Source organism: Hemibagrus wyckioides, linkage group LG22 (genome assembly GCF_019097595.1).
Source record: "Hemibagrus wyckioides isolate EC202008001 linkage group LG22, SWU_Hwy_1.0, whole genome shotgun sequence".
In the NCBI taxonomy this organism is placed as follows: Eukaryota; Metazoa; Chordata; class Actinopteri; order Siluriformes; family Bagridae; genus Hemibagrus; species Hemibagrus wyckioides.
The window spans coordinates 1,318,433-1,346,132 of NC_080731.1; the positions used below are offsets into that span (position 1 = coordinate 1,318,433).

A 27,700-nucleotide genomic window follows, 5' to 3' on the forward strand; every position below is an offset into this window, starting at 1 on the left:
AAACCTCCTGCGTCATGTTGTGTAGTTGCTCTCAGACCAGTTTTTGTACTGTGAAGATGTCAGTAGGTCCTATTACTGGTTGTCATAGCAATGAAGTTTGTCAGTTGGTGGAGCAACTAGCACAACACAGGAGATGAGACGCGGTGCAAAGGAACAAAGTATAGGAATCTGGAAGGAATGCTGAATCATACAGCAGCTCACAAACCTGAGTGTTACTCCTTCACTCCATCACTCCTTCACTCCAGGCTGTGAGCTCGCAGTGGAGCTGCATCCAGGTTCAGTAATCACACAAACTACAGTTCACCATCTGAGATTTTTAGACTGATTCAAACCCACAGAGATGCTGCAGAGGGAAGAACTTTGTGTTTTATACAGAGTCAGTCTTACTGTTTATACACACATATACACACACACACACACCTCAGTAACCAAGTTCAGACGTTGTGACTCCACCCTCAGAGACTCAGAACTGTCTGAAACACACAGGAGTCTGTAACACCGGATCATTCCACGTCCGATCCCTCGCTCAGTGATGGAGTCAGAGACAGAAAAACACACAATGAGCTCGGTTTTAAACCAAATCCTCACCTCAGATACAGACAGCAGGTTACTACACCATCACAACACTTAGAGCTGATTCACATTAATTCTGCAACAAACTGGATATCAAATAATTCTACAGGAATAATAATAATAATAATTCTCTCTCTTGTAAGATGTGTAATAGGCACTAAACTTCAGTGTATAAGTGAACTATTAATTAAAGGCGGTTCATTACCAGCTGGTGGTCAGGTATTGATTTTTCTGTAAAAGCGTACCTCCATGACGGAACCTCGGAGCTGCAGGAACACAAGCTGCCGATTTATTAGAACTCGTTTGTCCTGAGCGACTCGGTGTTTAGGTTCCTGATATACGTGTGTGTTTTGATCTCATCCTTCTGGTCACTGAGTGGACACGTGAAGACCAGGGGCTGGTGATGTTCACAAGGTCCTTTTTAATGAGGATCTGAGGAACCCTGTAGCGGTTCCGGATTTAAACAAGCTTAATGAATGACTTTTAATTTCCTTAAAGATACAGAATTGAAGCGAGTCAGGTCTCAGGGACGAGGCTTCATCGTTAATAAGGAGAGAAAATCCCAGAACACAGGCTTCAGCGTTAAAGACTCATTTATCCCTGATGCAAGTCACTTCCTGTTCTCTCTTCCGTTAGAGCAGCTATAAACGCTCGTTCTCTCACCGGACTCTCTCTATTCCCTCTAATCAATATGTAATAATTGGTTACCATGGAAACAGCACAGAATTTAAACTTTACAGCCTTAAAGCGACAGCTTCACCTCTGACTGTTACACAGCGCTGACACTGGAGACTCCTTCCACAACATAGATAAACCTCTCCTTCACCAGATCAATGTCGACGAGCCGTTACTATAGCAACAATAACGTATGAGAACGAGCGCATTAATATAACCCTGCACTACTGGAGAGAGAGAGAGAGAGAGAGAGAGAGAGAGAGAGAGAGAGAGAATAAATAAAACACGTCACACAGGTAGATGAGGATAAGAATCTGTCCGTTTTTTTACTCACACAGCTATTAAAACGCAGAACACACAAACACACTTCCTAGCATCTGTCCATCAATCCAATCAGATAGAATTAAGAAAAACACAAACACACACACACACACACACACACACACAGATGGAATGCTCTCTTAATGAAAGAAACAGTAATCGTCGCTAATTAACATGTGACTGAGCTTCAGAACCACAGATGGAGCAGTTTCACCTCCAGGAAAAAAAAGATGAATAAATCAGAAGCGTGTCTTCACCCTGCCGCGTTATTCCGCCTCACAGGTCCAGGGCTAGATCTGCTGCTGTAGTGTTCCCCTGGACATGAGGCTAATGCAGCTAACAGCGTGAGGAAGCCTGTAGCCTCCGAATTAGCATGACTCTCTACATGAGTGAGAGTGGGCGTGTGTGATGAGGGAAAGGGGCGTGACTTAAAGCATTAAAGGCGGGATTGTACAGTGGTGTAGGAGTGAGTTCTGAAACCTGCAAGAACCTGAACCGTCTTTCAGAACCGAAGAGAAATGCTAAACTGGTAGCTACAGGCTTCCATGACTTGTTAGCAACATTAGCCTTGGAAGGCTGACTGAAGACTCTGGCGTACTTTTCGTTTTTTATTTTAATGAGAAATAAAGCCCTTGTAAGGACGTTTAACATGATTAACACACACACACACACACACACACACACACCTATAATGAAGTAGTAGACAGGAAGAAAAATCCCCACCACCAGAACCGTCTGTCTCTCCTTTAAAAAAAACAACAACTAACAGATTGTAGATGTGATGCAATGAAGAGGAAGAGGAGGAGGAAGAGGAGAGGGGGAGGGGGAGGAGAGGACGGATTAAAAGCAGTTCAGCCTGATGAGTGTGTGGCTGAGAGACGTAGGTGAGAGGATGAGGTGTCGAGGGAGAGTCCGGTCCGGTCCAGGCTCGGCTTTCAAGTCCGACTCCGAGGACGAGGAAGTTCAGTTACGGAGAATCAACTCGAAGCTCTGATAGACGTACTGACACACCTCCAGGGCACGGCACCTCACTGACAACTGGAGAGAGAGAGAGAGAGGGAGAGAGAGAGTTAACATTTGAGTAATCCTAAATCAGATCTGATCTTAGTGTCCACTGTGTGAGTTCATAGGATCAGGATGTTTGTGTGAGTGATGAGTATGAGTGAGTGTATGTGATGAGTGAGTGTGAGTGTATGTGATGAGTGAGTGTGAGTGATGAGTATGAGTATGAGATGTGTGTGATGTGTGAGTGTATGTGATGAGTGAGTGTGAGTGTATGTGATGAGTGAGTGTGAGTGTATGTGATGAGTGAGTGATGAGTACGAGTATGTGATGTGTGAGTGTATGTGATGAGTGAGTGTGAGTGTATGTGATGAGTGAGTGATGAGTACGAGTATGTGATGTGTGAGTGTATGTGATGAGTGAGTGTGAGTGTATGTGATGAGTGAGTGATGAGTATGAGTATGTGATGTGTGAGTGTATGTGATGAGTATGAGTATGTGATGTGTGAGTATGTGATGAGTGAGTGTGAGTGATGAGTATGAGTATGAGATGTGTGTGATGTGTGAGTGTATGTGATGAGTGAGTGTGAGTGTATGTGATGAGTGAGTGTGAGTGTATGTGATGAGTGAGTGTGAGTGTATGTGATGAGTGAGTGATGAGTACGAGTATGTGATGTATGTGATGTGTGAGTGTATGTGATGAGTGAGTGTGAGTGTATGTGATGAGTGAGTGATGAGTACGAGTATGTGATGTGTGATGTGTGAGTGTATGTGATGAGTGAGTGTGAGTGATGAGTATGAGTATGTGATGTGTGAGTGTATGTGATGAGTGAGTGTGAGTGATGAGTACGAGTATGTGATGTGTGTGATGTGTGAGTGTATGTGATGAGTGAGTGTGAGTGTATGTGATGAGTGAGTGTGAGTGTATGTGATGAGTGTGAGTGTATGTGATGAGTGAGTGATGAGTACGAGTATGTGATGTGTGATGTGTGAGTGTATGTGATGAGTGAGTGTGAGTGATGAGTATGAGTATGTGATGTGTGAGTGTATGTGATGAGTGAGTGTGAGTGATGAGTACGAGTATGTGATGTGTGTGATGTGTGAGTGTATGTGATGAGTGAGTGTGAGATGTGGACATGTCTCTGATCAGACATGCAGTTTAAACAGGTCTGATTTGTTCCTCTGTGTGTCTGATTTCATCATGAAAAGAGCCGAGCCAGTCTCTCTGATCTAATCACTGATCAGATTTCTCATCAAGTGTGATTAGGCTGGAGCAGACAGATGAACTGACACAAACAAAATAAACACAACACACAGGGTTACATGCAGGGAGAAGAGAAGACCTGAAACTGGTGTGTGTGTGTGTGTCTTTTATATTCAGGCAGTTTGCTTTCAAACTAATCAGAAAACAAATGACCAGTGACCAAAAACACAGCTCCTCAAAACACACACACACACACAAACTGTGTGTGTGTGTGAGAGAATATTTACTAACCGCCTCTAAAACTGTTATCATTTCAGACTGAAGTATTGGTGTAATAGCAGAAGGACAAAGCTGCGAGATCCCCCCCCCCCCGCCTCTCTCTCACACACACACACACTCACACATGGCTGCTTGTTTCTCATCAACTCCCCCTCTCACACACACGTCTCTGGATTCCACTTCACGCCTCACTCACACCTGCTCCTCAGTGTTGAATAATAGACAAACCTTACTCCTCTAACCCTCATCTCCTCCTCACATTCTCTTTTCGCACTCGTTCTCCCCTCGCACTCGTTCTCGTTCTCCCCTCACACTCAGTGAGTGCTTCCTCTCCCCACCACGATAAACACAGCCTCCTCCAGCACAGCATGGGAAAAGACGGAGAGAAAAAGTGACAACTGAAGATCTATTCAGGTTTGTGGGGGTGGTGTTTCACGGCAAAGTGAGGATCTCCACTCGGTTCTTCATGTGATGGAGTGTAAGAACCAGTGAGACCAGTTACTTCCTGTTATAAACACTCCTTCCCTCACCAGGATCTCTTCATTCTCTCTCTCTACAACTTAATAAGAAAGTACAAGTTTCTTTTGTTACAACAGAAACCACAAATTAGTGTAAACTCTGTGAAGAAACTTAAAGTTGCAGCTTCACCTCTGACTGATAGACAGTGCTGACACTAGATACTCCTGACACACACACACACACACCCCTAACCTGTTTATTATCAGTAAAGCGTGTGCTTTGCATGTCCTGTGTACTGGTGGTTGCCATAGAAACGATAACGTATCAGTAGGAGTGCATTAATATATTCAGGACTCTGATTGGTCAGATGTTGAATGTTTTTGCATTTCTATAACAACTTATATATTATTATTATTGAGAAAAAGAGACAAATTCCTCTCTTTATTATATTGGTGAGCCAGCCAGGAGCTCCACAGGAAAGCCAAAAAGCTGGGCTCGAGGGTGGAGAAGGGAAAGGAAGGAAAAGCTTCAACAGTTGTTTGTGATGTCTTAAAGGAACGATGGGAACGTTTTCTCGGGAGGAAGGAGGAGAGCGGAGAACGCTGAAGAACCCAAGCAGATTTAGGTGAAGAAGGTGGACAGAACGGTCCAAGTTAGGAATGATTCACCTTTCTGCTTTACTTATAAATATTTACACTTTAAACAGATGTTCCCTCTTCATGATTATCGGATTTATACAGCAGTGACGTGAACATCTCCTCCAGCTCAGCCAGGAGCAGGTCCTGAGGACAGAGCGTCATAAACACAGGCCCACAGAGCTGCTGGGCAGCCGATCGGCTCCTTCACGTCCACTTTAGGGGGGAGGGGAAAGGGGAACGCACCGCGCTATTGGCTGCCAAGTTGCCATGGGGACATGGAACAGACAGAAAATTAGGGAAAGAGCACTTCAAAGGGAGAGTCATGTGATCAGAGGATTGAGTCTTATCAGTGCATGAACACACACACACACACACACACACACACACACGGAGCACGCTGCAGGGCAAAGCAGAGCAACATTCTGTAAATGTGTGTGTGTGTGTGTGTGTGTGTAAGCATCAGAGCAGTGTTTTTGTTTAAATAAAAAAGTGTAAATAAATGAAATGCAGTCAATCAGCTTCTGTTTCATGAAGGAGAGAGAATCTCAGCTAGAACCTCACCTGTTCTCCAGCCTGAATGTTCTCACCACACCTGGACGAGCTAACGCTAATCATCATTACATTTATCTACAGTTACGACAAATCGTGAAATTATTTACACAATTAAGTACAGATGGATGAGTAAAAACAATCGTTCAACCCATTTTTCTAAAGCGAGGAGGCAGTTAATGTTCGGCAGTTTCCACGGCTACAATGAAAGAAATTATATTATATTTTATTTCCCCGTGTGTTTGACAGAGCGAGCTGTTAATCGCTAAGCTGTGTGTTTAGCTAACACACTCCCATCCCACAGCACGTCGCCATGAAGCTAGCATATTTATTTTAGCAGCAGGTTTTCTTCCAATCTTTTTAAAAATTCTTGTGACTCTGCCTATCAATCTTCTCTTCTGCCTCTGTGTTCATTAGAAGGGAAAAGTTTTGGATCGATTTACAGCGCAGGGACTTCCTGAAACTCTCGTTTCTCATTAAATCAAAAACATGTTGAGGAAAAACAAAAAGCGCTAAGAGAAATGAGCATGCAGAACACAGCGTTCATCTCAGAAGGAAGGAAAAGAAATTAATAATAATAATAATAATAATAATAAAAAGTGTGTGAGAGATTTCAGAAAATGACTCCAACCTCCAGGTCCTGGGGTGACGTTTTCCCACACAGACGAGGACACACGCCATGAAACAGGTAAAGACACACGTTAACATGTATGTTGTAGGAAACACACACACACATCACTGATTTATCATTAAAGACAAGTAGAGCTAAGAAAAGAGAGAGAGAGAGAGAGAGAGAGAGAGAATGTCGGCCAGAAGAAAGAAGAGTGACAGAGAAAGTGATGGAGTGAGACAGAATGAATGATGGATAGACAGACTGAGAGAGACATAAATAACAACAGATATAGAATAATCGAGAGAGAGAGAGAGAGAGAGAGGCCCTAGACCAGCTCATCTGTTATATATGAGGGAACTCTTGTAGCAGTGTGTGTGTGTGTGTGTGAGAGAGAGAGAGAGAGAGAGAGAGACAGTGGCAGTATTTAATTTGTTACTATAGAAACATAGAAACAGTTCTTTAATTTCTTCTCTTTGTTCACACACACACACACACACACACACACACACTCTCTCTCTCTCTCTCTCTCTCTCTCTCTCTGTACCGTGTGGTTGGGGTTAGCGCTCTGGACACGCAGCTCAGCGAGCACCCAGATGCCGTTGGTGAGTTTGATGGACAGGTAGAGGAGCTCCTGGGCGTCTGCAGTGCGTCTGGCCACAGTGAAGATGTTACTGCCCTGCAGCTTGTTACTGACCGCGTCTGTGGGCACAGAGAACACACACTCCTCAACACTCTGGACTAACACACCACTTACCTTCCTGTAGTGCAGACGTTAATTTCCTGTCTGACAAAGATGAAAACCTCATGACCTGATCATCACGCTCTGATTGTTCAGCACTCGTTTAAACAAAGAACAAGTACAACGAGTCACTTCCTCTAATTAATCCTCTAATTAACAAGGTCACCACTGTTTAATCACCTTCTCTCCATCTCAGGCATGAAAGAGAGAGAGAGAGAGAGAGAGAGAGAGAGAGAAACAGAGAGAAAGAGAGAGACAGAGAGAGAGGCAGAGAGTGAGAGAGAGAGAAAGAGAGAAAGAGAGAGGCAGAGAGTGAGAGAGAGCAAGAGACAGAGTGTGAATGTGTGTGTGTGTGTGTGTGTGTGTGTGTATGGTGTTTGTACTTCAATCAACTCACCTGCATTGAGGTGGCAGTCTTTTATCTGAAACTGTGTCTCACTGTCACTGGGAATGTCCTTCCAGGTGGTCAGGAACACCTGACGATCTACAGAGACAGAGAGAGAGAATGAACAACGTAGAGACAAAGCAAGAAAAAGAATGCAAGAGAGAGACAGAAATGCAAGGGGACAAGGAGAGTCAAACAAAAAAGAAGAGAAAAAGAGAACAAGAGAGAGAGGGAGGGAGAGACAGATGGAGAACAAATATAGAGAAGGAGAAAAAGAGAGAGAATAATGAACAGAGCATAAGGGGTGAGAACATTTCTGTGTACAGCAGCACTTCCCACAGAGACACACTCCAGCCTCCATTTGGAGGAACTACAGGGGGTGGACACACACACACACACACACACACACACCTCTCTCTCTCCCCAGTATATACTATAACTATCAGTGTTTGTTCAGAGCTGTGAGTATCTGCTGCTGGACAGAATAATGTCCAGGCTGGTAATCACCATGGACCATCAGATGACCTGAGATAAGCCCCACCCCCTTTATGCTACAGATGAAATTCTTTTGTGCTGTGTATCAAGGCTGACGTGATTAACACATGACGCATGTAAATATGAACCACATGCTCTATCAGAATGCAGGACAGACACGGACACACACACAGAAATCTGCAAAGATGCAAGGACACAACGCAATACGTTTCATCAGACGACCGACGTCATCTGAAACTCCTCTGCTGACGCACGTTAGGTTTGGAGTGTCAGGGAGGAGAGGAGGCTCTAATTAAGGACACACACTCTTACCCATCTTTCCATCCTCGACAAACAGCAGGCTGATGGGGTACTGGCAGCTGAAGTAGAAGACATCGATGTTATTCTTTATCGCCACCTGAGAGACGGAGACACATCACACACATCTGTGAGACTTGGATCTGAACTGAACTGATGGATTACACCGTAAACACACACACACAAACACACACAAATCAAATAAATCAAAAAGTCCCTTTTCAAATAAACCTCAATAAAAAAAAAGAAAAAAGAAATCGAATGATAAAATGTAAAATAAATAAAGAGATTCTGTATCTTCTAAGAAATTTTGTTTTGTATCATAATCTTAATAAGCTGTTTAATAACCCGACTCATGGAGCAGAGCAACACAACATCTCGTCTGATCAGTCTGATCTTCGTGTCTGTGCTGCTGAACAGATAAAGCCGAGAGCTCACAAAACATGACTGGAGATCATATAAAATAAATAAATAAATAAATAAATAAATGAATAAATAAATAAAACAGCATGGTGTGTATGAAGGCATCTTCACTGTACAACAATTCAACAAGGAGCTCCACTACTTCACCACACAGCACATCTACTGTATAACAGTTTATTTACATCTCAATATAACATCGGACATTAATTTACAGTCCTGGCTAAAATAAGTCTATTACTATATTACTGATTCAGAGTCTATTACTATATAATTGATTCACTGATTCAGAGTCTATTACTATATAACCAATTCACTGATTCAGAGTCTATTACTATATAATTGATTCACTGATTCAGAGTCTATTACTATATAACCAATCCACTGATTCAGAATCTATTACTATATAACTGTCTCACTGATTCAGAGTCTATTACTATATTACTGTTTTAGAGCCTATTACTATATTACTGATTCAGAGTCTAATACTATACAACAGATTCACTGATTCAGAGTCTATATTACTGTTTCAGAGTTTAGTAATACACGTATATAAGATCATATATTTTTTAAATGTAGGACATAAATGTATCAAATAGACTCTAAACTTTATAAAAGTGTTTAAAAGTATTCTTTAGGATAAAGGAAACAGTCGGATAAATGAATATGTGAGAGTGTGAGTGTTAGTGAGATGTGGAACGTTGTGGGAACATTACCTGGAGGTTGTTGAGAGGTTCCATTTTCATGACTGGGCCACTGGTGCCGAGTGGGAGGCTCACCTCCACCGTCTGATTGGGACTGAGAGGGGTCAGAACCTGCAGAGGACCAGCGGGGGCCAACCCGAAACTACACACACACACACACACATACCAGTTATTTGCACAATGTTAGCCCTGATAATTCATCCCTTTTTTCCACATCTATTGAACTGACGTTAGCGATACACGTGTCTAACGTACACTAAATCAAACCCGCGCCGATAGATTTTGTGTCATGTTAATGAGCTCAAAGCTTTATCTATTCAGCGTGAGGGAAATTGAGGACGCCACGTCAGCGCATCTTTCCAATGGGAAAATCGAACAATAATGTAGAATGAAAAAAAGCCAAAAGAAAAGGGCAGGGCTTCCAGAGGATAATAACAGAGATATGCAGCTGACCAGACGTATTTCTGCAGCAGAACTCGGGAGAGTTTTAGAGCAGAGCTGCTACAGGAAACGTGTGAAGGACATCAGGTCAGCATGAGGGGTTTGTGCAGCAGAAATGTCAGAATAAATATCGAGTGAATCAGGTTCAGTCTGAATCCACTCAGATGGACAGAAAAGGTTTGAGAAGTGTCTTCATCTTTGTGACCTATTGACCGGCAGGGTAACGATCTGATCTGAAGTGTAAATCACTCCACTGCCCCCCAGGACATGAGCTAGTGAACAGAAGCTTACGGATTTATGACATGAAACCAAAAACAGAGGATCATGAGGAGTGTGTGGAAATCATCTTCAGGTTCTGCTTCTCACCTGTTCTTGTTGAACTGGATGGCGAAGTCAGTCATCACACTCATGGCCTTGTTGGTGAGAGACAGGTCCATGTGGATCGCACCACCACGCCGAGCAAAGGTTCCTGAGATCTCCAGCCCTTTAGCCTTTATCGCCGGCAGCCACACCTACACAACCACAACAACTTTAGAATAGACACACACACACACACACACACACACACACACACACACACACACAAGTAAGAGATTTACCGCTTTAGGCGCCACGTAGGCTCCTGTTGTCATGACGACACCCCCACCGAGATCAAACAGGTCACCAAGACCACCTCCGACAGCTGGGGCACCGCCAAGACCTGCAGGCATTCCCGCAGGAGCGCCCCCGAGACCCATACCCATCTGTGGACACACACACGCACACACACGCACACACACTCAGAGTGAGGAAGAGTTACAAACACCCCTGGAAGCCATTCCTGACCCATTTAGCTTATTAAAGTCACCCCTAAACAGCCTAGGAGTACATCTCTATACCCAGAATGGATGAATATTCAAGAACCTGCACGAATATTCAAATCAGGAGGGTCTCTAACATTACCCATGATCCTACAGAGATAGTTAGTGCTTTGGATCATTATCTAAAGCTTTTCCAGATAACTACAACATCCTCCACTAACTCCATGCTGGTGATCACCACCTGAGCCCATACGTAGCCCTGCCCCCTGAACACAGGCAGCTAAAAGCAAAGTGTTTGGTTGAACGTGACTTACCGCAGGACTGCCGCCCATGTCTCCACCCAGCTGCAGGAAAACACAGAGATGAGAGAGGTTAGAGAGCGGCCCGGGGTTCGAGTGTATGCTGAGGAGCTCGGGAGCGTGAAGGTGTTGAAACAGGAAGCAGTGGAAGGGCGATGTGGTGACGAGTGAAAGGTTTACAGAGGAAGGAGGAACTAACTTTATCAGGATCAAACACACCTACATCACAACGTCTACACACCAACTACTAAACTCTATAATAATCACTCACTCTCTCCCCACACACACACACACACCTCGCCCTCTCTAAAGGCAGAGTGTGGAGCAGGACACTGCATCTCCGCCCTGCAGTGTGAGGTCGACTGATGGAGGGAGAGAGAGAGAGAGAGAGAGAGAGAGAGAGAGAGAGAGAATGAGTGCAGTGAGGAGAAATGAAAACACAGATGTGTAAAGAGTCTGAGTATGTGGTGATTCTGAGACACAGAACTTTTTTTTATTTGTTAAATTGTTATGTAAGAAATAAAACATTCCAGATAATTTTATCAAAATAAAAAGAAGCTCAGATGTTATTCCTCTCACTTATGTTTTTTTTCTCTTTTATCTGTGTATTGATAAACACAAACAGAAGGCACAAGAGCTTCCAATTTCAACAAGAGCTGTGTGTGTGTGTGTTTTTCTCTGTAAGTCATTACCGTTTCTGATTCATCTCCCATCTGCAGGTGGAGCAGAGATAAAAAAAAAAGTGGAAGGAAAAAAGACACAGAGTCAAACAGCAGGACAGGAGAGAGGTCAAGAGGAGGAAAAGATGGGACGCATACGCCTACTACAGGAACAACACTCACACACACTCTCTCTCTTACACACACACACACTCTCTCTCCCTTACACACGCTCACGATTTCAAACACACACATACACACACACTTACTCTCACACTCACTCACACAGACTTGGCTGGTCACTGCAGTGTGGCTTTAGCTGATGGACAGAATGACTCCCATGGCACTCGCTTCCTGGCCCAAGTCTCTGACCCGGCTGGGTTCGGTGCCAGCTGCCGTTTCCTTCCAACTTCCACTTTACTGGATCAGTACACTGTAGTAAATTCCTAATCTGTTAGCCTGAAGCTACTGCTTAGCTCCACACCCACAGGCTAGCTAAAAGCGCTTCAATGCAACCGTTAGGTTCATTCACACTTCCTGTACACGTGTCCCTGATCACTATATTATTAATGTTCATGGTGAATGGTCAGGACATGTGACCTACCAGACTGTCCAGACCTCCACCCAGCAGGTCCACGGCCCCCATCTGCATGGTAGGAGGTACGGAGGGCACGGTAGTAGTGGGCGGAGCCAGGTCCAGGTTAAGCAGGTCACCCAGGAGATCGCCCTGGGAGGGGATGACAGCGGGTGGAGCATCAGAGACTCCGCCCACCGTCTGGCTGACATCTGGGCTTTCAGCGCTCTCGCCACTGAGAAAAAAAGAGAGAGAGAGAGAGAGAGAGAGAGAGAGAACAACAATTGTGATGCTTCCAGTTTTGTTCAGATATTTATTTAGAAGAATGTGTATAAGTGTATTGGCGTGTGTGTGTGTGTGTGTGTGTGAGAGAGACACTCACGAGCCAGTGCGGGCAGGAAGGCGTTTGTGCTGCACCCCTCGGCTGCCCTCGACAAAGGCGCTGGGTGGTTTGTGGTAGACGGAGGCCAGCGTGCCGATGTGGCAGATGAGCTCGTCCAGCAGCGTGGGCTCGATCAGGTCCGTCTCCTCCGAGATCAGAGGCTTCTCGGCCAGCACCACCTCCTTTGCTGCCACTGGGTCGGTGGACAGCAGGCGCCAGTAGATATAGCCGCGGTCACGAAGATCCGGGTTATCAGAGTCCTGACAGGGAGCAGACACTCAGATAAATCAACAAGTGTGTGTGTGTGTGTCGTCATATACACTGTGTTGCCAGTATATCATGGAAAGCCGAGTTTGGTCAGACACAGTGCTGCTGAATCCTGATTGGTCATTTCTATAGCAACAGCTCATTCACAGGGACTTGTATATTAATATGTAACGTTGGAAGGAGTCTCCAGTGTCAAAGCTGTAACTTTAGGGAGTTTGAGTCTGTGCAGTTAGTCAGTAACAGTAACAACAACGTACGGCTGAGTTTGTTTCTGTAATGTAATAGCTGCTGCGATGCAAGAGGAATAAAACACTCAAGGACGTGCAGTTAGAGGAAAATAACCCGATTCAGGGTGAGGAGAGTGTGGCGCTGATGGACGGCTTCATGTCTGAAAATAAACAGTATTAAATATTTATTTCTGATGATTTTACAGTTCCACTTTGTTAGAATGTTCTCCTTCGCCTGCTTGGTTTTTATTTCTGCTTTTTGTGGAAAACCGTGATTGAGCAGTTATTATACAGAGAAGGATTCTGAATAATGTTTTAAATCTAAGGCTTTAATGTGTTTACGCCATCGCTCTGCTCTTTTCTCTGTTTCCTAATGCGCATATAAACGCTCAGAGAAAAGCCTGCATGAAAAAAAGGGGGAGAGATGGAGGAAAAAAAAAACAAAAAAAAAGGGCTTTGATAAATGTCCCTGGAAGTGGAGAGGATGAGGAGAGGACATGTTTCTCTAAATAATGCATCAGTCGGCCTGCGCACGAACTCGGCTTTGTAATAACAAGAAAGGTAGCAATAAAACCAGAGCCCGACGTACGGCGAGAACAAATCGGCTCCCGGAGGGCCTGAGGCTCGGGTACGAGGTAGAGGTTTCATTACTCTGACAGCCTGAGTGGAACGCTGACTCTACATCTGAGAGCTAATAATGCCCCAGTGCACGTGAACACACTGACAAAGCAAAGGCTCCGAGCTCGAAGGCAGTGCGTCGTCATCGTCGGCATCATTGTTCTCTATATTCACCTGCACAACCCATGGAAGCTCTGAACTTAAATGTTTTATCTTTATGGAAATGTTTTAAAACATTATTACAGATAAACTAATGCCATCTAAACAGGGCCTGTTAGTGCTCAGCTGGTTCCCAGTAAAACAGTCATCTCTTCCTGGAACCGGGGCTGGACTTTAAACCTTTTCAAGAATAAAGATTTTGGGTTTATTTTTTGATTGATTTTTTAACGCCATGTTAGCTTCAATGGCTACATTATGGCAAAAGTTTGAATGTAGTTAAAACACAGGGTGCTATTCAATAGATAGGGTTACAGTGATATGTAAGATAGCAAGAAGAGTTTATATAAGTTTTTTGAGGTTTATGCTTGTTAAGAAGTTCAGAATCTTGTACGGTGGGGCTGACGAAGATATTTTCAGGAATAAAGAACTGTAGCTGAGGGTCATTCTGCAGCGTTAAAGCAGCGTGTGTATTGTATTGAACACGCATTAAAGGAGTGTGTGTGTGTGTGGTCACGTGTACACTTTTCCTTCCCAGGTTTAATCTCCTCTAATGCACCGTATCCTAACTGCGGCAGAGTGAGGCGCTCTAAGTGGCGTGGTGTAGAAGAATATTTACACAAAAGCCCTTTCAAACACAGAGAGGGGGTTCTTTCATTTACTTCCTCTATAATCTGCTTAATACTCCACCTTTACTCTTAAAGCTGATCTCCACGGGAATGAGAAAGATAGAGCTGTATGAAGGAAAAATAAAGAAAGAGAAGAAAAAAAAATGATAGAGTGAGAGAGAGAGTGAGAGAATGAGAGAGAGAGAATGAGAGAGAGAGAGAATGAGAGAGAGTGAGACAGAGTGAGAGAGTGAGAGAGAGAGAGAGAGAGAGAGAGAGTGAGAGAATGAGAGAGAGAGAGAGAGAGAATGAGAGAGAGTGAGACAGAGTGAGAGAGTGAGAGAGAGAGAGAGAGAGAGAGAGAGTGAGAGAATGAGAGAGAGAGAGAGAGAATGAGACAGAGTGAGAGAGTGAGAGAATGAGAGAGAGAGAGAGAGTGAGAGAATGAGAGAGAGTGAGACAAAGTGAGAGAGTGAGAGAGAGAGAGAGAGAGAGAGAGAGAGAGAGAGAGAATGAGAGAGAGAGAGCAATCAGCTGGCAGCCTAATACACTTAACATTAACTAATTAATCTAACTCTGGAGAAGCTCGTTAGTGTTAAAGAAGTTAAAAACTGTGATTCAGATTTCAATCTGATTACACACTGTAGCTGTGCTGTGTGTGTGTGTGTGTGTGTGTGTGTGTGTGTACCTGTGTGGCCAGGCTAAGTACTTGCTGGACGAGCTCCTGGGTCTCAGTGGGCTTCTTGAGGAACAGTTTGACGATGGCGGTGAGGAGCTGCAGCTGCACCTGTTGTAGAGTGTGAACACGAAAACACACACACACACACAATAAGCACATTCTCTCACGTCCCCACAGAATCATCACAAGCACCTGAACAGAGAACCTCAAGCGTACAGTATATTGTGGAGGTGTGTGTGTGTGTTACCTGTGTGCTCTCATCATGAAACCCCTCCAGGAAGCTCTCCAGCAGCTCGTCTGCGTTGTCAATCCTCTCGGCGTATTCTCCCACAATCCAGATCATCGCTGCCCTCGCTTCAGGTTCATCCAGAGAGTCCAGATTCTCACACAGGGTGGCTATCACACTCTCGTACCTACACACACACACACACACACACACGTTTATTGATCTATAAAAAAATAGTCTTTAGGATTTTCTGAGAGAAGAGAAGAGAGAGACAATGAGAGGAACTCATACTTGTTAGGATACTTGCGGAAAATGTCCTTGATGACCACGATGGCTTCCTGCACCACGTAGTTGACCTTTGTCTGAATGAGGTCCAGCAGGGTGCTGACACAGCGCTCGGCCGATTGCTGAAACACACACACACACAGTTAATGCGTCGAACACAGAAACTCAGGCAGAGGTTCTTACACACACACACACTAATTATAGTGCTGAACATTAGGTGATCAGAGCCCTGAACTTTAATCCCTGATGGATGTATTAATTAACAAGTCAGCATGGACAATTTATTAGAAACTCCTCTAGCCCATCCAGTTGACAGCTGGGGGTTCGGTCAGGTTTTTTATTTCAGCCAATCGGAAGCCTTCAGATTTATCAGGTGACTGGACACTTGTGTATACTGACTGGTTTGTATAACTTCTTATTATTCAAAAGAATTATTCTGTCTTATGAGAAGAGAAGCCTGGGCTCATCATAATCACATCATCAGCATGCGGTCTTCTCACTTCAGACATGCGTGAGGGTCTGAGTCAGGTGTGGAAGCTAAACGCTCTCACACCGAGTAATACGATTTTCATCATGGTCAGGAAAAGGCTTGTTATAGTTCCGAATGTCAGTGTTATCATCGATACCAGTGGCATCTCTGCTCTTAATACAAGACCAGCTAAGTTTAGTCTCAATATACACAGATCAGGCATAACATTATGACCACCCACCTAATAGTGCCACAACAGCCCTGACCCGTCCTGCACTGTGTATTCTGACCCCTTTCTATCAGAACCAGCATTAACTTCTTCAGCAGTTTGAGCAACAGTAACTCGTCTGTTGGATCGGATCACACGGGCCAGCCTTCGCTCCCCACGTGTATCAATGAGCCTTGACCGCCCATGACCCTGTCTCCGGTTCACCACTGTTCCTTCCTTGGACCACTTTTGATAGATACTGACCACTGCAGACCAGGAACACCCCACAAGAGCTGCAGTTTTGGAGATGCTCTGATCCAGTGGTCTAGCCATCACAATTTGGTCCTTTTGGTCAAACTCGCTCAAATCCTTACACTTGTCCAAAGTATTGACTTGCTGCCTAATATATCCCACCCACTAACAGGGGCCATGATGAGGAGATCATCAGCCTTATTCTCTTCACCTGGCAGTGGTCATAATGTTACACCTGATCAGTGTATATATATTTAATGAAGTCACTGTGAGAGTGATGTGAAGTGATCTCACCTCTACTTTGATGGCACAGCGGCCGATTGCACGGACAGCTTTGCGCACAAAGTCCACGTCCACTTCAGTGGCGTATTCCTTCAGCTCAGCCAGCACCTAGGATAAGAGGGAGGAAAAGGTATCGAGTCGTCACCACATGATCAGTCAATTAGGTAGACACTATGTGTGTGTGTGTGTGTGTGTCATGGTCACCTGTGCAATGTTGGCCTGAGAGGCCAGGCGGATCATGATGTCCAGCTTCTCCAGCTTGACGTATATCGGGTCGTTATATTTCACAAAGAACACCTTCATCTCATGCTTCAGGACCTCAGGCCTGCAGAGAACCACAGCCTTCCAGACTCATCCTGACTTAACCAGATAACTTAGATGAACAGAAACTAGTATCTAAATAATCTAGATAACATTCTCACACACACACTATTCAGACTTATTTATTTAAAGTTATCACTTTTACCTTTAACAAGAGCTGGGACAATAATAAAATTATTCAAGATAAATTAAACATGTAAACGAATTGATAAATTATATAAACTTTTCCGAAATATCTTTTTTTTTGTTTAAGTAATAGCCTTTAATAATTAGCTAGATTTGTGATTTATGAAGAAACTGGAAATTGTACTATTACCTGAGCTCTGACAAAAAAATAAATGAATTAAATCAGATCATTAAATATTCACCTCTGTGTGTGTGTGTGTGTGTGTGTGTGTGTCAGTTGTTACGAAAATCATTAAGACTAGCAGGTTTAACAGAATAAAAAAATAATCAGCCGATCCACAGTCTGGACCTCTGGACCCACCTTTTCTGGACGATGAGGTTGATGTTCCTCAGAGCCACGTACTGCAGCTCGGGTTCTGCCGAGAGCAGAGTGACCAGAGGAGGAGCCAGTTTCTTCAGCAGGGTCCCGTAATAGTCCAGGTCTTTAGGGAGCATCTCCATGAACTTCATCAGCACCTTGACAGCAGACAGGACCACGGCAGAGTTAGCGTGAGACAGCCGGGGGGTCACTCTCTCACAGATACTGGAAGAAGATCAGAAGATACGTGGACAAGGTCATACAGAGGATCTTATGAAAGTGGACGCAGATTTTTCAGATTATTCCAACACCTGAGACGAGGAGAAACATCTGAATTTGGAATAAGAAAGTTTTGAGGGTTTTTTAATGGAGTTTTGTCAATTTTTATTGTGCCACTGACCTCTGGGACTCACGGTCATCACGGGGTGTGTAGTTGGCCAGACAGTCCAGGATGAAGATCTGTCCCCACTCTGTGCACTCGTTCAGGGCGGTCAGCAGCTTGTTGATGGTCTGAGGGTTCAGGTCCAGCAGGTTACTGTTGGGGTGTGACTCAGCGATCTCTGACAGAGCAGCTACAGCGTTCGCTACCACCTGAGAGAGAGAGAGAGAAAAAGAGAGTGAAATTATGGGAGTGAGGATGAGCGGGTGAGAGAGAGAGAGAGAAAAAGAGAGTGAAATTATGGGAGTGAGGATGAGCGGGTGAGAGAGAGAGAGAGAAAAAGAGAGTGAAATTATGGGAGTGAGGATGAGCGGGTGAGAGAGAGAGGGAGAGACGAGGGGGAGTGAGGAGAGAGAGAGAAAGGAAAAGGGAGAGAGAAACAGAGAGAAACACAGAGGGGGGAGAAAGAGAAAGAGGAAAAGGGAGAGAGAGAGACATCGAGAGAGAGAGGGAGAAAAAGAGAGTGAAATTATGGGAGTGAGGATGAGCGGGTAAGAGAGAGAGGGAGAGACAAAGGGGGGGTGAGGAGAGCGAGAGAGAGAGAGAGAGAGAGGAAAAGGGAGAGAGAGAAAGAGGAAAAGGGAGAGAGAGAGACAGGGGAAAAGGGAGAGAGAGAGAGAGAGAGAGAGAGAGAGAGAGGAAAAGGGAGAGAGAGAAAGAGGAAAAGGGAGAAAGGGAGAGAGAGAGACAGCGAGAGAGAGAGCGAGAGAGAGAGAGAGAGAGAGAGAGGAAAAGGGAGAAAGAAACAGAGAGAAACACAGAGGGGGGAGAGAGAAAGAGGAAAAGGGAGAAAGGGAGAGAGAGAGACAGCGAGAGAGACAGCGAGAGAGAGAGAGAGTGAAATTATGGGAGTGAGGATGAGCGAGTAAGAGAGAGGGAGAGACAAAGGGGGGGTGAGGAGAGAGAGAGAGAGAGAGAGAAAGAGGAAAAGGGAGAGAGAGAGACAGCAAGAGAGAGAGAGAGAGAGAGAGAGAGAGAGAGGAAAAGGGAGATAGAAAGAGAGAAACAAAGAGGGGGGAGAAAGACAAAGAGGAAAAGGGAGAGAGAGAGTGACAGCGAGAGAGAGAGGGAGAAAAAGAGTGAAATTATGGGAGTGAGAATGAGCGGGTAAGAGAGAGAGGGAGAGACAAAGGGGGGGTGAGGAGAAAGAGAGAGAGAGAGAGAGAGGAAAAGGGAGAGAGAGAAAGAGGAAAAGGGAGAGAGAGAGACAGCGAGAGAGAGAGAGAGACAGTGAGAGAGAGAGAGAGAGGAAAAGGGAGAGAGAGAGACAGCGAGAGAGAGAGAGGGAGAGAGAGAGAGAGAGAGAGAGGGAGAGAGAGAGAGAGAGAGAGAGAGAGAGAGAGAGAGAGAGAGAGAGAGAGAGAGAGAGAGAGAGAGAGAGAGAGGAAAAGGGAGAGAGAAGGAGAGAGAAACAGAGAGAAACACAGAGGGGGGAGAGAGAGAGAAAAAGGGAGAGAGAACGAGAGCGAGGTAGAAAGGGCGGGAGAGAAGGTGGACAAACAACAGTGATTGGTCATGGGGAACGATGGGGATCAGTGATAGGCTGTCAGGGTAATTAGTGATCAGTGATTAGTTGCTGGTAAGAATAGTGATTAGTACTTATACATTGAGAGTAATGGTGATGAGTGATGTCATTCCTGTGCTCGAAATCACAGCCTTGGCAACTGATTATCATTTTTAAATGTTTTTCTCCTCACATGATGAACCGCTGATCAGACACAGCACATTTGTGTTTTTGGGGTGCCAATACTTTAGTCTCACAGACAATAAAGCACAAAGGTCACTGAGATGAAAAGTCTATCAGAAAGCAGAAGTCATAATTAATCTGAAAAACATTTTCACTCTATGATCTGTAAAAAACGTATATTATAAGTAACATTATCAAAGTCATTAACGGTGTAATTAAGTAATAAACCTATCTGAATGAGTTCATGACTCTCCGTCTCTCCCTACAGTAAATGCTGCTGATGTTCTGAGTGAGGTCAGGGTGAAGGCTCCTCACCATGGGGTTGGAGTCAGAGATCAGGTCCTTCAGAGTGTCCAGGAAGCCCTGATCCTCCACCAGCTGTGCGTTGATGTCGTGGAGTTTAGCCACGCACACGGCCGCGGTCTTCCTCACGTAGGGATCCTCGTCCTTCAGACACTTGCGCAGGGGTTCACACAGATACTCTGTGATCTTGTCCACGCGGATGCAGCCCATGGTGCGCACGGCCAGAGCTCGGATCAGAGGGTTCGGGTCCTCGCAGTCCTGTGGAGTAAAAAAAGCAGAGAGATCAGAAGAGGTTTTAGGTGCTAAGCTTTAATCTGCTGCCCTCTGGTGGAGATCCGGTGGAAATGTGTCAGGACTCCTTTTCTCTCAGCATTGACCGTTAACATTTATCATATTAATAACGACTAAATCATCATCAGCTCAGCTAACTGACTATAAACCTGAGAGAAATGAAAATATATCAGATTTTATTATTTTAGTACACAGAAAGGTGACATGATGCTTTGTTTATTATTAATACAGAGTCTAATTAATTAAGAGTCTTGTGATCTCTTCAGCTGTCACTTGACCTGTGAATCTGACCCGAGTAGTGACCAGAACCTAAACATGAGAACTATTTATAATATTACACATTTTTAACCTTTGAATAAAGCATAAATCAGGTGGTGATATGAATACACCTGTACCCCATATAAACACATTCTGACCTGCTCTTGCCAAATAATGATCTGTAGGCCGTGTGTAAAGTGCGACATTTGGAAAAATTAAACTGCCGGACTGACCACATGATGGCCATGATGCCACACTGCTGTGGTACAGTCAGTATTCATGTGTTGCAACTGATTCAGACCTTGACGAAGGTGTTGACGGCCATGATGGCCATGTCGGGCTGGCTCTTGGCGTAGTTCATCAGGTAGAGATAGACCAGCTTCTTCAGCTCCAGGTTGTCCGTCTGCATGCAGTTGACCACGTCGGGAAACAGCGCGCTGTACAGAGACAAGATGGCCGTCTGAGTCACGCCCACATGGTGAGGTTTACAGTGCTTACAGCTATTTTCATAGAACTTTCAGCTATTTGCCTTAAATTGAATTAAAAAATAATGCAATAAGAAAAAAAACAAATGAAGAGTATAAAAGCAGCCTTCATCACCGTCCTGAGAAACTACTGCTTTATTTCACTACAAGTGTACATTACTGACACACCTCCAGCTCAGAATACAGATTTTTCTATACTATTTTAAACATCTCGTACGAACCGGCCTCCTTTAAATGCCTCTAATGATGAAAATGGAGATCTGGCTAGATTCTTGGTCACTTCGAGTGACCTGAAAGATGAAAATGTGGCCAAACATTTGTTAGACAAAACCACAGGTATAAAGAGATAACGTGCGTATCTGAGCTGGAGTCAGCGCTCTCGACTGCAGAAAGAAAGGAATAAAAAATAAACCACCCTGGGCCATGCTGTTAGGGGAAAATAACCAGCCTCAGTGTGGGGACAGTGACTCTGTTTCGTGTCAGGATGTCTCACACAACCCCAGGTGGATTCATTTCCTATAACAACACTCCTTGATGTGGTTTATTCCATGCACATCTCCGTGACAGCGGGTTTGAGACACACCCTAAGGTTAATGATGTCCTAAACCTCTCATAAACCCCTGATGTGAGAGCAGCTTAACAGGATTAATCATTTCTTCCTAAACACACAATTAATATGCTGTGTGTCGCTTTATAATCACATAATAAACACTTTTGGGAGAGAGTCCTCTGGACTTGGCATGAGGTCAGCAGTAATGATCAGTAGTGATCAGATGTGTGTGTGTGTGTGTGTGTGTAGGTGAGGAGGTGCTGAGTGCAGGGAGAGTTTAGAACCAACAGGAGCAGTAATCTGATCTAACACCATGTTTATCCTGCGTTTTTACTCACCTGACATCTTTACCCACGGTCATGGAGGCGATCACCTTCTTCACCGCCTCCTTCTTCTTCTCCTTCTTATCACTGTTCAGCTCAGCCTTCAGTTCAAAGATCTCACCTGGGAGCGCGCACACACACACAATCAGCACACTGTGTATGCTCTACTTTCTCATCTCTGTGTGAAGGTGCTGCTCTGACCGTGTGTGTGTGTGTGTGTGTGTGTGTGTGTGTGTGTGTGTGTGTGTGTGTGTGTGTGTGTGTGTGAGAATATAAACACAAAACTGGGACTTCAGTTCCCCGGACCAGTGTGAACTGTTTACTCTGACAACTCAAACACTCCCACTAAACATAGCAGGAAATCTGTTCTGGGAAATGACAGTGTGCACTGTCATGCACACACACACACACACACACACACACACACACACACACCACTACCGGGTTTCAGTTTAATATCAAATTCCACAGAAGGAGGTAAAAGAGGCGTGACCTCTGTATCTGTCAGTGTCAGTGAAGGAGGTGTGGCTTCTGTATCTGTCAGTTTCAGTGAAGGAGGCGTGGCCTCTGAGTCGGTCAAATACAGTGAAGGACACGTGGCCTTAGCACTTTTATAAGTTGCTGAAAGCCCACATCACCGATCACAGAAAACGGCTGCAAATCTTTAGCAATTATTATATTATAATTATTTTTTGTGTCTCTCGGAACCAGTTGTGTCTGAATGCTGGAAGGAATCAGATAGGGGACTATTGTTTTTTGGGTTCCTGTGTTATCTGCTCTGCCATCCTGCTTCCACACAGTGATATCTCTGGGTGATGGAGCTGCAGATGTGTGGTCATGTTGCATGTCAGTGGGTAACTCGTGTGGAACGGCGCTTAAACACACTCATGTTTTGTTTAGCGTTTTTTTTTCATCGGCATCAACAAATCCGAAATCTTCCCACACCACAGATCTGAGAGACGAAGCTGCTTCCATATATCTGTCTCACTTCACCGCTCTCCAGGGTTAGAGTGAAATCTGACACCAGCATCGCTAGCATGGTTATCGCCCCTAACTTTAGCGCTCACTGATTGGATATTTACTCGCGGGGAGGCGTGTCTGTCTCAGCGCGTAGACATACAGTACAGGCAAACACAAACAGGAGGTTCAGAGAGTAATAAACACATGGTTATTATTGTTTTAAGGAAAAACCGAAAAACCGCGGTTCACATACACGTATTGGTCTAACACTTCCAAAATTGTTGTAAGTAAACACTAAATGTAATTAAGTTCATCAAAACAGATAATGAAATAGAGATAAAAGTCTTTGAGAGAAAGATAAATAACTCCACCCTCCGTCATGTACACAAAGCAGTTGTGTAATTAACACGTCTGAGTGATTAACCCTGACCTGAACAGAGGACAGATAAAAGAGTTCCTGCAGAAACCTACCTTTCTTGGTGGTGGTGAAATATTTGGAGTCGGTCATCTTGGATCCTAAGCCTCTGTTTTCCTGCGCAGAAATGAAAGAAGCGGTCAGAAGGACAGGCACGAGAAAGAAAGAAATAGGGAGAGCAGGAAACACCAAAAGTGCAAGATCATGAAAAATAAAGGAAGCACGTCGTCCCTTATCCCTGTGACCATCGGCTCCGTAATCTCCTACGGCAAGGAGATGGACGGAGACGTGCCGAAGAGGAAAAACACTTCTGAAGCGATTTTTTCCCCTTTATTCAGCTGAAAATCACACTGCCTCATCCTCAACACCCCCCCTCCCCCGCTCTGTATCCTGTTATCCACATCCCAAATCCAAAACATCTAAGACCTTTAGGAGGCAGAGGTCTTCCAACGGGCAAAAAAAAACACTTAAAAGAGTGAGGTTACAAAACACACGCCTGACATCCTGCCCTGAACTGACCACTCAATTTTTCCCTTTCACCGAAAGATAAATAAATAATACAGTTATTAGGATCATTTAGTACGATGCACATCACTGTAACAAATAGATACACAAACAGATCCATCAAAGATCATCATCATCCGCATGATGAGATAAATCTAGTGTTTATTAGTGTTCAGGTTGAACAACAGAGAAACACACAGCTGTTTAAACACGAGCGTCCGAAAGCACAGTGAGGACACGAGTAAATGATGCTGTTGATGCCGAGATCACCAGCTGTAATCTGGCCAGGTGAAGGTGAGGGGAAGAGGCGGGGCTAGCAGTTCTGCTGAATGCCGATTGGTTACACGGTATAACGATTCATACAACATGCATACGTCATACACATACATGACTGTACACAACAAATAAAGCTAAAATTATTCTAATCATCTAATATACACTACCAGTCAAAAGTTTGGACACCTTCTAATCCCATGGTCTTTCCTGATGTTTATTTCTTTCTACACTGTAAAACAATGCTGAAGGCGGCCGAAATCCACAATAATGTCCTTGAACAGTTGATATTGAGATATGTCTGCTACTGATGATCTGAGGTGCTGTTAATTGGTGATTTCTGAGGCTGGTCACTCTAAATGAACTTCTCCTCTGCAGCAGAGGTCAGTTTTGGTCTTGCTTTACTGGGATGGTCTTCATGTGAGCCAGTTTCATCATGGTGCTTGATGGGTTTTGACAACACTTGACAATACTGTTCTTGTAAGAACTATTCCAGAACACCTGACCTTCGTGTCTTAAAATAAAAACTGACTGTTTTTTCTTGTCATTACATATGGATTACTGAAGTCCATGTGTGTTATTTCAGTTTTGAAATCTCCAGGATTGTTATAGAATGTAGAAAATAAATCCCTAAACAAAAAACATTGAATTAAAAGGTGTGTCCAAACTTTTGACTGGTAGTATATTATTAATGTAGTAATGCTGAGCATAGGATGTAAACACGGTAACTATGGCAACCTGTCAATCATTCTCATAGAGGAAAACCACAACCCACTTATTTGTTATTTTTATTCACATGAAAGCAGAAGTTTAAATTTACTCTGTCCAGGCGTTTGCACACTTCAGATTGTGGGCGGGGCTTATCTTTGTCAGTGGGTGTGGCTTATGTTCACAGAAAGCCGTCGAGCTGTGTGTCTGTGATAACTGATAATCTCCAGTTCTTTGACAGGTTTATCTACAACAGCCACTAAAGCCTGACTTCTCTCTAATATCAGCTACTATAAATAAATATAAATATACATTTCCATTCACAGTCCATGGAAGGCTCCTGTTTGTGGCAGTGAAGTCGCTTCAGAGATCACTTACAGCAGAGAAACTCAGGAAGCCTCATGTATTATTCATTACTGAAACCCCGCCTGCTCTGCAGTCCATCTACTGAAGCAGGAAACTTTTAATAAACAACAGCATGTAACACACACTCGTTAACCTGACAGTGTTAAAATTCTTTTTAACAGCGGCTCTGATGGCAGCGCAAGTTTATATTAACACACTCGCTCTGATACTTTATCGCTTCTAAAATGAATGACTGTGAGGTGGATTTTAAACACATTACATGTTTAAAACAGGAACTAATTTGTTCCACAAACATGACATCTCACTCTTTAATATACAAAGTTAATATAAAAGTTTTGGAACGTCTGCCTTTACATGCACATGAATGTAATATGACGTTTTGCAGCTTCAACTCTTCTGGGAAGGCTTTCCACAAGGTTTAGGAGTGTGTTTATGGGAATTTTTGACCGTTCCTCTAGAATCACATTTGTGAGGTCAGTCACTGATGTTGGACGAGAAGGTCTGTCTCACAGTCTCAATTCATTCACAGTCTTAATTCATCCCAAAGGTGTTCTATGGGGTTGAGGTCAGGACTCTGTACAGGCCAGTCAAGTTCCTCCACACCAAACTCACTCATCCATGTCTTTATGGACCTTGCTTTGGTCACTGGTGTGCAGTCATGTTGGAACAGGAAGGGGTCATCCCCAAACTGTTCCCACAAAGAGCATGAAATTGTCCAAAATGTCTTGGTATGAAGCTGAAGCATTAAGAGTTCCTTTCACTGGAACTAAGGGGCCGAGCCCAACCCCTGAAAAACAACAATGATTTGGAGGGGTGTCCCAATACTTTTGACAATATCGTGTATAAAAACCTGTAACGTTTGTCTGCATATATGAAGAATAAAACACTCAGAGGTGTGCTGTTGTAAAATAATCAACATCAGGGTGATTACTGTGCAACACTTCATCAGGAATTTATTACCCACATATATATAAAATACACTTTATATAGCATTTTGTAGTAAAATTATTAAACTTTACTTTTGATGTAGAATGTCTGAAAAATGTACAAGATTAAATACAGAGCCAATTTAAAAAAAAAAAAAAAACTTCAACTACAGTGTCAACATCGCTATTAACTATTAATAACACTGCATACTTCCGTACTAAACAGTGCGGTGAACAGAACAGTGTGGGGAATTAGCGCACTACGTAGTATGTTAGTATGCATTTGACAACACAACTTTACAACACCATTTAGTGTCTTAAATTAATAATAAATAACGCCAGATATGTTGGATTTGGTATGTTTACACTGATAAACACTTTTAATCGTTATAAAGTGTCATATATAAAAATGATTCAGAATTATTTTAGAAGCTAACTAGCTCTCGGTGACAGGTTTCTACACTGAGCTAGCTTTAAAAAAACATGCTAACTAACTAGCTGGCTTAGCTACCTTAGTAATTAATATAACTCCTACCTAACACTAGCTAGTTAGCTTTATTGTTTTACTATTTACAGTGACATTAAGATAAAAAAAAATAATAATAAATGATTTTTTAAAAAACATTAAGTGAAGCAATACGCTTAGCTAGTGCTAGCTCTTTAGCTCGCTGGCTAGCTAGCTAGTACGCGAGACGCGTTTAAACATTTAACTGGAACTCACGGAATCTTAAATAAATCACAAATACAGACTATAAATACAAATAAAAATGTTTTTTATAAAAACTTACACATAATTGACTTGCCCACTCCATTTTCGTGTATTCGTTAATTTGAATGAAGCTATCGCAACAGCGGGGTAACGCAGGCTGAATCCCAAACGCCTTCCAAGTACACTAAGGAGTGCACTCCATACAGCGCAGCAGACATTATTGTATACCCTAAATGGTAGTGCGCTTGTGTAGGGACCACTGCGCCGTTTGAGATTGCCCCAGCGACATCTCGCTAAAGCTAATGCGATTGACATGACCTTGTTTAGCCGGAGATTTAAAGATATTTAAGACGTTAATCCCGCGGCACGAATCCTCCTGCGCTGCCAGACAGACGAACAAAACACTCGAGATGCTAAATTTAGAGCTGATGAACCGAATTAAAGCAGAAATAAGAGTTAAAAAAGGCAGCCGGGGACGCGCTTACCTGAAGTGAAGTGTGTTCCAACTCGGTCCTTCTGTTCCTCCTGCTCTGATCATATGAGTCAGGTTCACGCGCACTCGCACACTAACCTACTACATAGTATACACCAACATTGTTTACGCACTGTTCATTACGCCAGCATCGTCCATATGGTACTTTAACAATGTATACATACTACACATACTAAGCACTAAGACGTGCTGATTAAGCTGGAGTTATGACATTCGCTTTGTAAAGCTGTGCTCTCAAATCCACACTAACACACTATATAGTGCGCTAAAACAGTACGCTAGACGCCTTCCAGTGCTGTTTATCTGTACTGTTTAGTGCGGAAGTATGCATCTATAGCAGTGGCCTTTTACACAGGCCTAAATGATTACATGTTGTACATTTTTCAGACTTAATCTAAAAACAAGTCGATTTTCATTATAA

At 43.6% G+C, this 27,700-nt stretch overlaps 1 protein-coding gene across 5 annotated transcripts; it reads right to left on the reverse strand.

Moving 5' to 3' along the window:
* Window positions 1-1,547: 1,547 nt before the first annotated feature.
* On the reverse strand, window positions 1,548-27,364 carry ap1b1 (adaptor related protein complex 1 subunit beta 1). 5 transcript variants are annotated; one of them, XM_058374897.1, is made up of 24 exons: window positions 27,272-27,364; window positions 23,357-23,417; window positions 21,941-22,046; window positions 20,869-21,004; window positions 20,031-20,276; window positions 17,990-18,180; window positions 17,593-17,814; window positions 16,989-17,109; window positions 16,797-16,892; window positions 15,580-15,695; window positions 15,310-15,475; window positions 15,072-15,170; window positions 12,508-12,767; window positions 12,156-12,360; window positions 11,585-11,605; window positions 11,189-11,254; window positions 10,908-10,937; window positions 10,393-10,536; window positions 10,160-10,305; window positions 9,365-9,494; window positions 8,244-8,328; window positions 7,449-7,535; window positions 6,857-7,011; window positions 1,548-2,607 (listed from the first exon to the last, which is right to left on the reverse strand). In XM_058374897.1, exons 2-24 carry the CDS (start codon window positions 23,391-23,393, stop codon window positions 2,533-2,535), a joined length of 2,940 nt encoding a protein of 979 aa, XP_058230880.1. In that variant the 5' UTR covers window positions 23,394-23,417; window positions 27,272-27,364; the 3' UTR covers window positions 1,548-2,532. The 5 variants fall into 5 exon arrangements, with proteins under 5 accessions (XP_058230880.1, XP_058230878.1, XP_058230879.1 ...); XM_058374895.1 differs by lacking the exon at window positions 27,272-27,364 and adding an exon at window positions 26,866-27,159; XM_058374896.1 differs by lacking the exons at window positions 11,585-11,605; window positions 27,272-27,364 and adding an exon at window positions 26,866-27,158.
* Window positions 27,365-27,700: the final 336 nt, after the last annotated feature.

Bases quoted from the DNA above. Each gene is read 5' to 3' on its own strand.
- ap1b1 (XM_058374895.1), bottom strand. From the start codon at position 26,889: ATGGAGTGGGCAAGTCAATTATGT. The intron at 23,418-26,865 runs GTAAGTTTTTAT...ATTTCTGCGCAG, and splicing joins AGTGGGCAAGTCAATTATGT to GAAAACAGAGGCTTAGGATC. The intron at 15,476-15,579 runs GTATGAGTTCCT...GTGTGTGTGTAG, and splicing joins TTCCGCAAGTATCCTAACAA to GTACGAGAGTGTGATAGCCA.